This window comes from Ranitomeya variabilis, chromosome 2, assembly GCF_051348905.1.
Source record: "Ranitomeya variabilis isolate aRanVar5 chromosome 2, aRanVar5.hap1, whole genome shotgun sequence".
Lineage (NCBI taxonomy): Eukaryota > Metazoa > Chordata > Amphibia > Anura > Dendrobatidae > Ranitomeya > Ranitomeya variabilis.
Genome location: NC_135233.1, coordinates 172,320,060 through 172,337,624, shown reverse-complemented (window position 1 = coordinate 172,337,624; position 17,565 = coordinate 172,320,060). Strand labels below are relative to the sequence as shown.

The following is a 17,565-nucleotide window of genomic DNA, read 5'->3' as shown; positions in this document are numbered from 1 at the left end:
TAGCGCCGGATATCAGCTGCGATAGGCAGTGACACCCGGCCGCGATCGGCCACGCTCTCCCCGTGAGCGCGGCCGATCGCGCTGGACGTACTATTCTGTCCTTGGGAAGTAGGGCCCACCCCACATGGACGGAATAGTACGTCCAATGGCAGAAAGGGGTTAAATGATTCAGAAATACACTCTATACATTTTTAATGTGGTAAATGACTATTCTAGCTGCAGACGTCTGGTTTGTAATGCAATATCTTCATAGGTGTATAGAGGCCCATTTCCAACAACCATCACTCCAGTGTTCTTATGGTATTTTGTGTTTGCTAACTGTGTAAGAAGGCTAATGGATGGTTAGAATACCCGTGAAAACCCTTGTGCAAGTATGTTAGCACAGCTGAAAACAGTTTGGCTGATTAGAGAACCTATAAACCGGACCTTCCTTTGAGCTATTTGAGAATCTGGAGCATTACATTTGTTGGTTCCATTAAACTCTAAAAATGGTCAGAAAAAAAGAACTTTCATTTAAAACTCGACAGTCTATTCTTGTTCTTTGAAATGAAGGCTATTCCATGCAAGAAATTGCCAAGAAACTGGAGATTTCCCACAACGGTGTGTACTACTCCCTTCAGAGGAGAGAACAAGCAGGCTCTAACCAGTGTAGAAAGAGAAGTGGGAGGCCCCGCTGCACAAGTGAGCAACAAGACAAGTTCATTAGAGTCTGTAGTTTGAGAAATCGATGCCTCATAGGTCCTCAACTGGCAGGTTCATTAAATAGTACACGCAAAACGCCAGTGTCAACGCCTACAGTGAAGAGGCGACTCCGGGATGCTGGCTTGCAGGGCAGAGCGGCAAAGAAAAAGGCATATCTGAGACTGGCTAATAAAAGGAAAACATTAACATGGGCAAAAGAACACAGATATTGGACAGAGGAAGATTGGAAAATAGTGTTATGGACAGATGAATCCAAGTTTGAGGTGTTTGGATCACACAGAACAACAGAAAAGATGTTGGAAGAGTGCCTGACGCCATCTGTCAAGCATGGTGGTGGTAATGTGATGGTCTGGGGTTGCTTTGGTGCTGGTAAAGTGGGAGATTTCTACAAGGTAAAAGGCATATTGAATAAGGAAGGCTATCACTCCATTTTTGCCACGCCATGCCATACCCGGTGGACAGCGCTTGATTGGAGCCAATTTCATCCTAAAACAGAACAATGACCCAAAGCACACCCCCAAATTATGCAAGAACTATTTAGGGAAGATGCAGGCAGCTGGTATTCTATCTGTAATGGAGTGGCCAGCTGTTGTGGGAGCAGCGTGACCATATGGTATGCAAAAAGTGCCCATTAAGCCAAGCCAACTTGTGGGAGGGGCTTCTGGAAGCATGGGGTGAAATTTCTCCAGATTACCTCAGCAAATTAACTGCTAGAATGCCAAAGGTCTGCAATGCTGGAATTGCTGGAAAGGGAGCATTCTTTGACGAAAGCAAAGTTTGAAGGAGAAAATTATTATTTCAAATAAAAATCTTTCTTTCGAGCCTTATCAATGTCTGGACTAGATTTTCAATTCATTTGGTAACTCATTTGATTAAAAAAAGTATGAGTTTTCATGGAAAACACCAAATTGTCTGGGTGATCCTAAACGTTTGAACGGTAGTGTATTTTGTGTCTGAGAAACTGGTAGTTGGCATTTTAACTATTCTTAGACTCTCGGCAAGAAGTCTCAGTTGCCACTGAAGTCTCTTATCACTGGACACAGTGTAGTTTACATATTAATAGTGTTGTGAAAGTGGGGATTTTGACTAGAGAGTACATTGAATGCATATTATAAGCACAAAATAATGAAAACAAAAAAAATATATCCACAAGGGATGAACAAACCCAAATGATAAAGTTCTGGGTTTGTACGAATCAGACTTCCGTACACAGACTTTTAAATGGAAATCCGTGTTACTGTTAAGGTTCGACACCCGAATAAAGCTTGTTGAAAAGCTACAGCACAGCCAATCAGCTAGTGTTCAGGCTGTGTGCACTTCCGGCCAAGTATTGCCATGGCTGTGATTGGCAGGCATACCATGTAACATGGCTTACAGTGGCTGTGACTGGTGGAGACATCAGAAAGGTTACTGCCAGTTAAAGCCACCGTTTTCCATACTTTCACACAGTGGATCTGCACGGCGGTTAGTGCTAACCCTACTGATGTCATCGCCCTTCACAGACAATGCTGGGTATCGCGAACCACTGAGAGACCCAGCAGTGTCTGCTGCTGCAGTTAGTGCCTATGAAGCTCTGATCTCTGAATTCTGAATGGAACTCCACAAGCTGGAATTTTGGATGGTGCTCATCGTGGGACCTTGATGTGGGCTACAGCAGATCTCTTGGACTACATCAGACCAGATTGGGAGTTTTATCTTTAATAAATTTGTAAAATCGGGTAAATGTCCAGGGAGTGATTTTAACAAATAAAAAACTTTTCTGTGTGTCTTTATTTATTTCTATTTCTGGGTTAGTAATGGGGGTGTCTCAGACACCTCTTCATAACTAACCCTGTGGCTTGGTGTCAGCCAGCTGCTGACATCAACACCCCAAAAAAATTATCCCAATTGCCAAGCACCAGGGAAATCGAGATGAGCTGAGGCTAAGCACCAGAATTGTCGCATCAAATATGATGTGCCAGTTCTGGGGCAGCTGATATTTGTAGGTTGGGAATGGCCCAATAATCAGGGGCATTCCTAGTTTATTAATATAAAACCACAGCTATCAGTTTTCCCTTAGCTGGTTTATTAAAAATAAGGGGGATCCTACGCATTTTTAAAAAAAATTTATATTGGTGTTTTTAATATACTTATTAGTAATAAATAAATGAAAAAAAATGGTGTGGGGTCCAGCCTATTTTTAATAATCAGCTAAGGGAAGGCAGAAATCTGCAGACTTATATGAATAGGCTGGGAATGCCATTGTTACTGGGCTATTCCCAACCTACAAATATCAGCCTGCAGCCACTCCAGAAGTGGAGCATCATATTTCATATGCCAATTTTGATGCTTCGCCTCGGCTCATCCCAATTGCCCTAGTGCAGTGACAATCGGGGTAATTTTTGATGATCTTGATGTCAGCAGCTGGCTCACACCAAGCCCAGGGGTTAATAATGCAGGTGTCAGTCAGACACCTCCATTACTAACCCAGTAGTAAAAAGAAATAAAAACACACACAAAAAAGTCACACTCTCTGACAATTACCCTCTTTCACCAATTTATTAAAGATAAAACTCCCATGCGGATCCGCAATAGTTCAAAGAATTCGCTGTAGTCCACATCGAGGTCCCACGACAAGAACCGTCCAAAATTCCAGCATATGGAGACCCGTTCCGAGAATGGAGCTTCATAGGCACAAATTGTAGTAGACACTGCCTGGTATAGCAGCGGTCCATGATACCCAGCAATGTCTGACCAGCAGTGACATCAGTTAAGGTTACCACTTACCGCCGGTCAGAGATGCTGTGTGACAGTGTGGGAACCAGCGTTGGTTCACACGCTGTCATTTGTGTGAGAGAATGCGACCCGCAGCAGTGGCTGTCACTGGCGGTGACTACAGTATTGTTACACTACAAATTTCACAACTTAATACTGCACTAAAATGAATGGTACTCATCCAATCCTAAAAACACATTTTTAATGTTTCTAAAATATATAAAATGGAAGGAGCATTGCATGATCAAATTAAATGACAGACATTTTTTTTTATTGAAACAACAGATAAATAGGGCAATTATTATATTAGTATCTCCAAAAAGGATTACCATGCCATCCTATCAAAAAACAAAGGCCTGTATTTCATAGAACTCAACAAATTTTCTTGATACATAAATAACAATACACAATAAAAACTATAAGACTTTGAGGTGGTACATAAAAAATGTATCACGTGGCGTGGCAATACGTAACTGGTATAAAATAGCAAAAATTAATAAAACGATTTTTATACACAATTTCATAAACTCTCTTATGTGCTCATAAATCTAAGTAAGGAAGTATCAACACCAATATACATACAAGCTGGATCAGAAATAGTAGGGATTCATATAGAATTGCCTAGAACAGTGATGGGCAACCTTTTGAGCTTGGTGTGTCAAAATTCGCCAAAAAACCGATCATAACTTGGGTGGTGTGTCACCTTGATAAAAAAACCCATAATTTTGCGACATGTATAGTTTAAATAACAACTTAACTCGTGTGGGGTGCCGTGATAGAGCTGCAATAATGGCAAAAGTAGAAAACAAGTGGCGGATGACCCAATGGCGGATTTTGGGGAGTTCAGAACAGTGCTATAGAAAGTTTCCACTGGTGTCAGAGATGTAGTGACCTAAGGAGAGTTATCTCCATGCATTCTTGATGAGTGATACAATTAGATTACAATCAGGGGGGCACGGGCCTCGTGAGAGCTCGCTTATGTGTTACGAGCCCATTATATGGTGGATTCTTGGATACTCATGGCTGGGGAACAACAGACCTGCACAAAACCCACCCTGTCCCAATTAGTGGGGAGCAGACGGCGGAGGCAGAGCACCCGCAAGCTTCTGAAGTATACATTCTGGAGAGCAGCCAGCATTGTGGCTGGTGCGAGGTGTGCACCAGGACAAAGAGGAAAGCTTGTCACTACAACAAAGATTTACAAGTGGTTTTACTTCAAAGGGCTCGAAGCGAGACACAAACGTTCAGCTTATGTAGGTGTGGGAGGAATTCATCACTTGCCTAATATTGTGCTGATCCATCGAGGCCCGGTCTCCACGAGGAATCTGCAGGTGTCCTGTAGTATCTGGGATAATACCCTAAAGCCGCTTCATCCCCCCCATACATACGCAGAGCGTCTAGGCCTGGGACTTCCGGGAGCTGCGCCTGGCCTACCGGAAGTCCCAGGCCTAGACGCTCTGCACCGGAGCTCTGTTGTTTGGACCCACAGACCTCCTGCATGGCATCCGATCCGATAAAAAATCGGATCGGATGCCATTAGTGTTGAGCATTCCGATACCGCAAGTATCGGGTATCGGCCGATACTTGCGGGTATCGGAATTCCGATACCGAGATCCGATACTTTTGTGGTATCGGTATCGAAACAACATTAATGTGTAAAAGAAAGAATTAAAATAAAAAATATTGCTATACTCACCTCTCCGACGCAGCCTGGACCTCACCGAGGGAACCGGCAGCGTACTTTGCTTAAAATGCGCGCGTTTACTTCCTTCCGTGACGTCACGGCTTGTGATTGGTCGCGTGCCGCCCATGTGGCCGCGACGCGACCAATCACAGCAACCTGTGAAGTAATTTTCAGGTCCTCAATGCCTAATCTAGGGATTCAGGATTTTAAAATTACGATCCGGCTTGTGATTGGTCGCGTCGCGGTCACATGGGCGACGCGACCAATCACAAGCCGTGACGTCACGGGAGGCAGGAGACGCGCGCATTTTAAAATTACGTCACTGGTAAAGAAGCAATTTCTATGGGGCCGCGGCCGGCGTGTCACTGAAAATGACTACGCGTGTCAGCACTGACACGCGTGTCATAGGTTCGCCATCACTGGCCTAGAATGTACATATCAAATGTAATGGACTAACACAAAGTTCGTAGTTGGCCATTTTTTGTATTGCGGCGCAACCAGGGACGCCATCGGCCGGGACTCCCTTGGCTCTGAGTGCTTTACTGGATCCCGGGATGGCTCGCTTACCTATCGCCATCTGCAGCTCCAGCAGGAGAACGGGCCGTTGTAGCAGAATATTTTATTTTAGCAGGTACCGCTTGTATTATTTGTGTTGATCCCTTGATACGAGGTCCCTTTTGTTTGTCTGGTTTTGCTGTAGTCAATTTACAACATACTGCACTGCCACCAGCTTTCTGATTTATTGCAGCGTCTAAGTTTGTCTGCACGGCTTATGTGAATGCATATCACGTAGGATCAGAATTTGAAGTATATTGCTCATTGTTTAAAGACAACCATACAAGCAGGTCCTGTATGTTACCAATTAGATATTGCTAGTAGCTGTTCCAACCTGAAAATCAAGTGTACCATTGTGCACAGTGGAACATTACATTAGTTACCTGCTGTTTTTAGCATTATTGCTTCAGTCAAATGATTGATTAGGTGTTGTTCAAGATAGTTTTTGGGAGGGGGGATTTAAGGGTTAGTGCGGCAAACCATTCGTATTATTTACCCCTTAATGACAGCCAATACATATTTTAACTGACCTGAGATATAAGAGAATAGCGTCCCCCCCATACAGGTGATAATCCAGCAGCTGTCGGCTGTACACTATAGCTGACAACTTGCTGCATCAGTCACGATCAGTGTTTGCACCGTTCATATCTGTTTAACCCCTTAGATGCTGCTGTCAATAGTGACTACATCATTATAAATGGATAACAGAGTGTGGGGGCTTCCTCTTTATCCAAACTGGTGCCCTCACATCATGATTTTGTGGTCCTGATGTTTGCCATGGCAATTCATGACCAAATCGCGGCCTTAGAGTCTGACGGCTGTAGTAATGTGTTCAGAAGCTAGAGGCATTTAGATGGTAAAAATACACATTTTCATTTCTGTCATGCCAATTTGCATTAATTCCTGTAAAGCACCTGAAGGGTTAATAAACTACCTGAAAGCATTTTTCCATATGTCAGGGGTGCTGTTTTTAAAATGGTATCACGTTTGGGGGTTTCCCAATATATGAGACCCCTAAAGTCACTTCAAACATGGATAAGTCCCTAAAAAAATAAATTTTGTAAATTTCCTTGAAAAAATGAAAAATTACTACTACATTTTTAAACCTCCTAAAATGCAAACAAAATAAAATAACATTTTTCAAATGGTGCTGATGTAAAGCAGGCATATGGGAAATGTTATTTATTAATGGTTTGCTGTGGTATGACCATCTGGATTAAAAGGAACATCATTCAAAATTTTTGATATTTTTTTTATAAATAAACACAAAACATTGATCTAAATTTACCATTATCGCAAAACAATGTGTCACGAAAAAACAGTCTCAAAATCACTGGGATTTGTTGAAGCGTTCCAGCGTTAGTACCACATAACGTGACACTGGTCAGATTTCAAAAATTTGGCTCCGTCACTAAGGGGTTAAAACAATAGAGTGCCCCAACATTTCTGGCACTCTCAAAGAGCCTCATTTTTTTTTTTTTTGCATGAGGCTCTTAGAGAGTGCCAGAAATGTTGGGGTACTTTATTGTTTGACTGCCATATTCCCTGATGACTCCATTCAGGAAGAAACGCGTTGGGAGGCGGTCGTATCTATGAATGGCTCATTGAATATCAAGTGATGGTTTCAAGGGTTCCTACTTATTGAAATTTAGGAGGGTACTATTATGAAGGTGGCATCTTCAACCGGATTGGTGAGATTGTTCTGATTTTCCTTCTTTTCTATGGACCCTTTGACCATTTAGATATAATTTATAGATCATCAGAGGTACTGATTTATCTAAATAATTGTGTGTGTCTAAATTGTAGTAATATTGCTAGTGGTACTGACAGTCTCTTTGCCCATAACCAGTTCCCCTATTCTGGTTGTGCATATTCTAATTGTTTGCGTGTCTGATTTTAAATGTTGTGTCGTGAATTTTAATCGGTGTATTAAATGTTAAGTTTTAAGTTACCTATTTTTTGCTGTTTTTCTATGATAATTTGGGACCTGGTACTAATTTTTGATATACCGTATATACTCGAGTATAAGCCGACCTGAGTATAAGCCGAGACCCCTAATTTTGCCACAAAATACTGGGAAAACTTAATGACTCGAGTATAAGCCTAGGGTGGAAAATGCAGCAGCTAAAGGTAAATGTCAAAAATACAAATAGATACCAATAAAAGTAAAATTAATTGAGATATCAGTAGGTTAAGTGTTTTTGAATATCCATATTGAATCAGGAGCCCCATATAATGCTCCATAAAGTTTATGATGGGCCCCATAAGATGCTCCATATTAAAATATACCCTATATAATGCTGCACAAATGCGGATTATGGCCCCATAAGATGCTCCATAAAGATATTTGCCCCATATAAAGCTGCACAAACACTGATTATGCCCCATAAGATGCTCCATGTAGACATTTGCCCCATATAAAGCTGCACAAACATTGATTATGGCCCCATAAGATGCTCCATGTAGACATTTGCCCCATATGCTGCGATAAAAAAAATAAAAATAAAAATCACATGCTCACCTCTCGTCGCTCAGGCCCCCGGCACTTGCTATATTCACCTGCTCCCGTTCCACCGCCTCGTCTTCCTCTGCACTGACTGTTGAGGCAGAGGGCGGCGCGCACACTAATCGAGTCATCGCGCCCTCTGACCTGAGCGTCAGTGCAGAGGAAAGGGAAGATGCAGCGGCGGCCGTGAAACAGGGAGCAGGTGAATACCGCTCATTACAGTTATGAATATGCTGCTCCACCCCTATGGGAGTGGAGTCGGGTCCATATTCATTACTGTAATGAGCGGTACCATGTGACCGCTCACTACAGGAAGAAGCTGCCGCCGCCGGGGAACCAGGGACTGCGCCAGGAGCAGGTGAGTTATTACACAGCTGCTGCTCCACCTCCCCTGCTCACCCCTGGGTATGACTCGAGTATAAGCCGAGAGGGGCAATTTCAGCCTAAAAAAATGGGCTGAATTTCTCGGCTTATACTTGAGTATATACGGTAATTGATTTTGCCATTTATGTTTTATGCATACAACACTATACGAGTCCCATTATACTGTATGGAGCAATATATGGGGCCCATTAAAAACTGTATGGAGCAATATGTGGGACCCATTATATACTGCATGGAGCATTATATGGGGCCCATTATATACTGTATGGAGCATTATATGAGGCATTATATGGGGCCCATTATATACTGTATGGAAAAATATATGGGGCCCATTATATACTGTATGAGGCCCATTATATATTGTATGAAGCATTATAAGGGGTCCACTATATACTGTATGGAGCATTTTATGGGGCCCATTGTATACTGTATGGAGCATTTTATGGGGCCCATTATATACTGTATGGAGCATTTTATGGGGCCCATTATATACTGTATGGAGCATTTTATGGGGACCATTATATACTGTATGGAGCATTAAATGGGGCCCGTTATATAACGTATGGAGCATTATATGGGACTCATTATATACTGTATGGATCATTATATGGGGCCCATTATATAGTATAAAGCAGTATATGGAGCCATTATATACAATATGGAGTATTATATGGGACCCATTATACAGTATGGAGCATAATATGACACTAATTATACCAGTGATAATATTAGTGTTATTATTAATGTTTATTTTAATCAGTATAATAATATTTGGTCACTATGTGCTGGCAATGTGATCTGGTCATGGTATGGTGGTATTTCTCTCTTGAATGTGGCATTTTTCAGTCACTATGTGGTGGTAATATGTGGTCTGGTGTAACTGTATTAATCCCCTGTATGTGGTAATATTCAGTCACTATGTGATATGGTCATGGTGTGATGGTATTTGTCCCCAGTATATGGTATTATTCAGTCACTATATGATGGCAATATGGTGGTGGTAATATGTAATCTGATCATGGTATGATGGTAATTATTAGTGATGAGCGAGTGTACTCGTTGCTCGGGTTTTCCCGAGCACGCTCGGGTGACCTCCGAGTATTTGTTAGTGTTCGGAGATTTAGTTTTCATCGCGACAGCTGAATGATTTACAGCTACTGGCCAGGCTGAGTACATGTGGGGGATGCCTGCTTGCTAGGGAATCCCCACATGTAATCAAGCAGGCTAGTAGCTGTAAATCATTCAGCTGCCGCGATGAAAACTAAATCTCCTAACAGTCATAAATACTCGGAGGTCACCCGAGCAACGAGTACACTCGCTCATCACTAGTAATTATCCCTTATATGTGGTATTATTTGGTTACTGTGTGGTGATGATAATATGTAGTCTGATCACGGTGTGGTGGTATTTGTTCAATGTATATGGTATTATTGGTCTTGGCATAATGGATTGTGTCGTGTATGGAGGTCGCTTGTTCTCTCTGATATCAATAAGGGGAAGATTCTTGATTTGCAAAAGAGATTAAATACTTGGACATTTAACCCCTCCCTGTCCTGTGACTATTACAGAGTAGCAAATATGCACTTATAGGGGTTCTACGGTGAAAACAAGTAATCATCTATTTTAAGGCCATGTTCACACACTCAGTATTTGGTAAGTATTTTGTCTCAGTATTTGGAAGCCAACACCAGTAGTGCGCGATAAATGCAGACGTAGTGACGTGTTTCTATAATATTTTTCCTCTGATTGATCTACTTATGTTTTTGGCTTACAAATACTGATGTAAAATACTGTCCAAATATGGAACGTGTGAACATGGCCAAAGGATTAAGTGATAAGTTATTGATTGTTGGAGGTCCGACTGCAGAATATGCAACTTCTATCATGTACAACTCAACCACTCATAATACTCTTTATTTTTATATAGTGCTAACATATTTTGCAGCGCTTTACAGTTTGCACACATTATCATCACTGTCCCCGATGGGGCTCACAATCTAAATTCAATCAGTATGTGTTTGGAATGTGGGAGGAAACCATAGTACCCGTAGGAAACCCATGCAAACACGGGGAGAACATACAAACTCCTTGCAGATGTTGTCCTTGATGGGATTTGAACCCAGGACTCCAGCGCTGAAGTGCTATCCACTAAGCCACCGTGCTGCCCATGATCCAGTCATTCCTTAACGGGCTGCACCTGGCTTTTTCTGGAAGCCCCCAAAAAGGATGAATGGAGATGGTTAGCCATCCTAACTGCGGCTCCATTTTAATAATGGAGAAAAGATTGTCCTGTCAGGGATACTTCCCCATTCCTCTGATCACTGAGATTTCCAATGGTTGGATTCCACCAAATAAGTTATAACCTGCCTAACATGTGGATCGGTGATAACTTGTTTTCAAATAACCCTTTAGTGCAAACTATGATAACTGTACATCACAGTTTTGGTGGTGCACAGTAGATGTGCAGGAGCCGCCTGTGTTTTACAGTCGATGCTCCACTATATTGGGGATAACGGCTAACAGGTATCTGCATATAGCTGTAAGGTGGATCACTGTATCCATTCCCCCAGTGGGCCCCAGGCATCCCAGGTCTGACTCTGTTGATATTTACATTCCAGAGAATTCTATATGAATCCCCACTAGGTCCTGTACAACCTGTGTGTATATTGGTGTTAATAATTCTTTACCCAAATTTATGAGCACATATGAAAGATAAAAATAATATCGTATTAATTTTCGCTGTTTTATACAAATTATGTATTGCCACGCCACGTGATGCATTTTTTATGTACCACCTCAGTCTTATAGTTTTTATGGTGTATTGTTATTTATGTATAAATAAAAGTTTTTGTATTCTACGAAATCTTGGTCTCAGTTTTTTGATAGGATGATATTTTTTATTTTGTTTAATTGAAAAAAAATATATATATGATTAGGTAGAGCAACCAGTTTGATGGGCAGCTGTCAGTTTCAAAAGAAATACTCCATCACGAAATGTTATTAAACATAAGCAGAAAAGCAATAATGTTATCAACAGAAGGATGGTATATAAATGAATATGTAATGTGATTAAATGATACATTGATAACTTGGGAAAGCTGATGTCACAGTGTGACGCAGTCCATATACATGTGGAGTAGCTGCCCAGTTTGGCTCATATTCACGTCATCAAAGGGAACTTGGTAAATTATAATGTTAATTATTTATATCTAACAATTGTTACCATTTCCAAATCATTGTTATGCGATAGACTTACATCTTTGTTCTTTTATTTGAGATCTTCTAGATACCGAACCAAAATGGCTGCTCAGGTCAGTTGGAGTGTCACGTGGCTTAGATATGTACTGTAGAGAATTTGGATGATGTGAATACTCGTATAAGACCAACCGGGCAGCTACTCTGCATGCGTATGTACTGCATTTTAAGAAGCACTCACACTAACTTTTTTATCTATTAAATGTGTGTATTAATATAGTTCCCTACCGCCGCGCTCTCCGGCATCCAGCGTCGTTCTTCTCTGCAGACTGTACAGGTCACACTGTGCTCTGCGTGACCCCGAAGCAGCTTTTACAATGAATTTCTATGGAGCATGAGAACAAGGTTCCAAAGTCTTTCAATGTAAATAGTCTTCCGGCACACAGAGCATAGAATTAGCTGGCTAGACAGAACTGCGGTGACGTCACAGAAATGGCGAGCAGAATGGCGCTGGACACTGGAGAGAGCAGCTGTAGAGAAGTATATTAATACACTCAATACATAACATGCATGTACATACACATATAGAAAAAAATAGCGGTAGTGCCTCTTTAAAGAAAGACTTGAGTATTTCTAAACCAGTCCAGTATGATGTCGACTTTCCCAAGTTAATAGCCAGTCACAGTTCATCAATGTATGTTATGTAACCATATAACTTATTCATTAATACGCCATCTTTCTGTTGATATTATTTCCTTTGTACTTATTTTTATTTACCGTTACATAGCGCGAGTCTTTCTTTTAAGGCTATGTGCACACGTTCAGGATTTCTTGCAGAAAATTCCTGAGAAAAACCTGAAATTTTCTGCAAAAAATCTGCATGCGTTTTTTGCGCGTTTTTGGTGCGCTTTTTTCCGGACATTTCCCAATGCATTTTATAGTGAGAAATCCGCCAAAAAAAAAAGCAAAATTAATGAACATGCTGCATTTTTTACCGCGATGCGTTTTTCTCGTGGAAAAAAAACGCATCATGTGCACAAAAATTGCAGAATTCATTCTAAATGATGGGATGCATATTGTATGCTTTTTTTTTGCGGTTTTATAGCGTTTTTATAGCGAAAAAAAACGCGAAAAATCAGCAGCGTGTGCACACAGCCTAAAACTGACAGCTGTCCATAAAATCAATAGCTCCACCTGTCAGCTCTTATGCCTTGCGATTTAAATCTGTCTTTTTAGTCTAATGGTCTATAATTACCTGAAAACGGGGGTTGTATCTCCCTGAAATGTGTTAATTCCTAGACAAATATAGTTTTTATATTTTTTTTTAGTATATTTTTTACACAAGTGCAAATTTTTCTGCTTTTATCTATTTGTTGCATGTACAAATAATTACCTCACAACATTATCTATTAACATCATGAACCTTATACCGGCCAATGGCGACCCCGGATATCCAGTTGCTTGATCGGCTACTACTATTCTATACGAGTTATTACGTTGTTGTGGCTTCCTTCACAACTCCGCAAGGTGAGAACTTTTGTCATGAATTGTTCATTTCCTTGTCCGACACCATCACCCTTTGCTTTTTTCCATTCGATTTGTGATCCTCAAGCCAGAGGAAACACATTCATGCTCAAAAAGGCCATAGCATCAAGTGAGGCAGCAACTGTCCCGCTATGGTCACGCTATCGGCGCAATCAAAAAGAGTTTTTAGTACAGTGTGAAAGCTACTCATATTAATCAATATCTCTCTTACTCTACCTCATCTCTCTCATGTCTGTGAGAATGCGCATTGTAGAAATATAAATATTGGTATGTGTAGATATTTACCTCTAGATCGAGAAATAAGGAGCGGCACCAGTATGAAAGGCAAGTTATGAGGCTTGTATGGGGCTTTTTTATGTCACACAGTGGACTAGAACATTTTAAAGGGGTTGTCCAAATAGTGCACAACCCCTTTCAGGCCAAGTAATTCTAGGGTTAAAATTAAACAAACAAAAAAAAAAAACTTAAACTATTGCAATAGTTCCAGAAAATGCCTTTAAGAATGATAATTAGATTTATTAAATGAACATATAAACCACTCCTCCACCAGGTAGTGCTTGACTAGGATCCTACACTGTGATCAATGGTGCATAGAACACAGAACTCCTATATACACAGTTCAAAAAATAAAGGGAACACAAATAACAGCGTAACTCCAGGTCAATCACACTTCTGTTGAAATCAACCTGTTCAGTTATGAAGCAATACTGATTGTGAATCAATTTCTCCCGCTGTTTTACAAATGTAACAGACAACAGGTAGAAATGAAAGCCAATTAGCAAGACACCCACTGTAAAAGGTGTAGTTCTGCAGGGGGTGACCACAGACCATTTCTCTGTTCTCATCCTTTTTGGTAGTTGTTTTGGTCACTTTTGCATTTTGTGTTTGCTCTCACCTCTAGAGGTACTGCCAGTGTCTGACTGGGGTGACAAGGGCCCACCACCAATACTGACTTTGGGGAGGCCCACTTTTCACCTGCATACAAATATTACACTACCCTCGTTCACAAACTTCCCTATATCTCTATATAATAATAAATTTGGTTGTTTGGTTAATGAATGAGAAGCTGCTTTTTTTTCTGTACAGAGTGAATAAAGTGAATAATGCCAAGTACTGCACATACAGTGGGATTGGGGGTCAAGATCTACACAGTGGCCCACCGGGGGATTCCCCTTTTGCCCTATGGGCCAGTCCGAGCTTGGGTACTGCACAGTAGCATGAAGTGGTGTTTACAACCCACAGAAGTTTCTCAGATAGTGCAGCTAATCCAGAATGGTACATCGATGCGAGCTGTGGTAGAAGGGGTAGCTGTGTCTGTCAGCATAGTGTCCTGAGCATGGAGCAGATACCAGGAAATAAACCAGTACACCATGAGACATGGAGGGGAACGCAGGACCGCTACCTCCTCCTTTGTGCAAGGAATAGGAGGAGCAGTGCTAGAGCCCTGCAAAATGACATCCAGCAGGCCACTAACATCCATGTGTTTGCTGAAACTGTCAGAAACAGATTCAATGCAAGTGGTTGAAGTGTTTACAAGCTCAACACAGTGCAGGGTGATTGGCATTTGGCAGAAAACACCAAGATTGGCAGATTTGACCCTGGTGCTCTGAGCTCTTCATGGATGAGAGCAGGTTCACACTTAGCACAGATGACAAACGTGACAGGGTCTGGAGATGCTGTGGAGAATGTTCTGCTGCCTGCAACATCCTTCAGCATGACCAGTTTTGTAAGTGGCTCAGTAATGGTGTGGGAAGTAATTTCTTTGGAGGGCCGCATAGCCCTCCATGTGCTAGCCAGAGGTACCCCAACTGCCATTAGGTACGGGGATGAGATCCTCAGACCCATTGTGAGACCATATGCAGGGACAGTAGGGCCCTGGGTTCCTTCTGATGCATGACAATGCTAGGCCTCATATGGCTGAAGTGTGTCAGCAGTTCATCCATGATGAAGGCATTGATGCTATTGACTAGTCTGCCTAATCCCCAGACCTAAATCCAATTGAGCACCTCTGGGACATCATGTCTCGTTCCATCCACCAACTTCACATTGCACCACAGACTGTCCAAGAGTTGACTGATGTTTTAATCCAGGTCTAGGAGAAGATCCCTTAGGAGAACATCCGCCGCCTCTTCAGGAGCATACCTAGGTAATTGTAGGGAGGTCATACAGGCACTTGGTGGCCAAACACACTACTGAGAATCATTTCCATGTCTTGAGGCATTTCCACTGAAGTCGGATCAGCCAGTAATTTAATTTTCCACTTTGATTTTGAATATCATTCCAAATCCAGACCTCCACGGGATATCAATTTTGAATTACATTGATCATTTTTATTTTTTATTGTTCTCAACGCATTCCACTAGGTAATAAAGATATGCAACTGGAATATTTCATTCAGTGATATCTATGATGTGGTACTTTAGAGCTCCCTTTATTTTTTTGAACAGTGTTTGCTGCAAATATATTTGTAGCAATCCATTCAACAACTAAATACATTTTTGGCTTAATACAGTGACAATTTCTTCAAAGTGTCCCAGGAGCAGTTTTCTTAACACGATAATGGCAGGTCACATGATGTTCGCGCTACTGGGAGCAGCATGTGTGGCCTAAATATGCTACCATAGCCTGCAGAGTCTTTGGAATTTTCTCTACTCAAGCACATTTGGGACGTCAATTGCAAAAACAACTGCCAGCACCGAATGTTGATGATTTGTGAGCCCAAGTTCAATCAGGGCAGCAGAACATTCCTCAGACAACCATTTAAATCCTTATTGACAGAATCTAAGGCTGTAAGTGCGTGGATTTATGCGCATGATGCCGATACTCGATACTGAATAAATCCAAATGCTTTTGACATTTGCACACCCATTTTTTTCATCGTGTGCATATCAATAACATCCTGATCCTGTGATTTTCTTAAAACCTTGACTTTTCCATCTTGGAAAGAAAACTTCAATGTTCAGGAGAGTATAGACTAGTGCTGAGTTCTGGCAACATACACTACACTTATTAAGACTGCAGCAAAATTCTAACTTTACCTATGCTTTAAAACATGATCCTAAACAAAAAACATAACTCAACTCTTTGTCCAAGACTGTAATAGGAGTGTTTTTTTAAGGGTAATTCCAGTTAAAATTATTTTTTTCCCCGAATTAATGGTTTATTTCTTAATTAAAAGTGTGTTTTGGAAAATTATACTAGTTTTTTATGAAGTTTCAAGACAAAACCAGGAGTTGAATTGAAAAGGGAAAAAAAAGAAAATATAGAGGAAGGACATGAACAAGGAACAGCAATACATTTTTTGAGAAAATATTTCCAACAATAACTAACCTCTGTACACAAATTTCCAGTAGAGACGGATGTGATTTTCACTGGTGCCGTACTGCCATATACATTTTTTCCTGCTGGACTTTGAGGCTGATCTTTAAAAATAAATATTTGAAAGCATGTATTAAAGGGAAAGACCCACCATTAAATGTCACATTCATTCAATGCATAGATCTTAAAAATAAATAACTTGCAAATGAAACTTTTTTGCCAATAAAAAAATGTACATTTATGTTATTTACTTACAAGACATAGTCAAGTGTTAAAAAAAAATATATATATATATCTAATGTATCTAATGAGGAGGGTTATGCCACTCACTCTCACAGTCAGGTCTTGGCCATTTATTGTCATCTCTGTAGTAAAGAGTGAATCAATGAAGCGAGCAGTGGCTGTGGGAAGAGTGAGCGGCGTGACAAGCCGCTCTTTATATTATCCACGTGACAGATGCTGATAATGCTGATGTGGCGCCCATGTTAAATGAGAGCTCCATAGGTGTAAGCAGTAAGTATACATTTTACAAGCTATTATTTCAAGCTTACTTGCTACATTGGGACTGGAACGATGATCAGCACGATTCTTCATTAGTCGATCATCCCCTGGTAATTTCTTTGGTTCAGAGTATTCTGGCCAAGGTATTTGGGGGCTTTCAGGTGACCCGTTCTTACCAGTATTACTGTAAAGCTCAAACCCCTCACTTTTTGGTCTAGGTTTTCCTGAACCACGGCGATCTGAAACCATAATTAGTCATATTTAAATGGAAGCAGATACTTTAAGTTCTTTTAAAAAAATGAGTAACTTTGCTGTATTAACAAGGCAGGAAAAAGGGAGGGTTCATTTTGCAGGGCTTATGTGACTTTGTATGGCATTTAAGTAATTTATATATCTATGCAGGTCACAATAAACCACATCT

The 17,565-nt window shown here is 40.9% G+C and overlaps 1 protein-coding gene across 28 annotated transcripts in view; it reads right to left on the bottom strand.

The window, feature by feature from the left end:
• The window catches only part of AFDN (afadin, adherens junction formation factor), a 359,169-nt gene that overhangs the window by 84,446 nt on the left and 257,158 nt on the right, over nucleotides 1-17,565 (bottom strand). For all 28 annotated transcript variants that reach the window (XM_077283193.1, XM_077283195.1, XM_077283199.1 and 25 more), the window contains 2 exons: nucleotides 17,195-17,383; nucleotides 16,656-16,747 (listed from right to left, as the gene is read on the bottom strand). In XM_077283193.1, coding sequence (XP_077139308.1) covers nucleotides 16,656-16,747; nucleotides 17,195-17,383 — 281 coding nt within the window. The remainder of the gene's footprint in view (nucleotides 1-16,655; nucleotides 16,748-17,194; nucleotides 17,384-17,565) is intronic.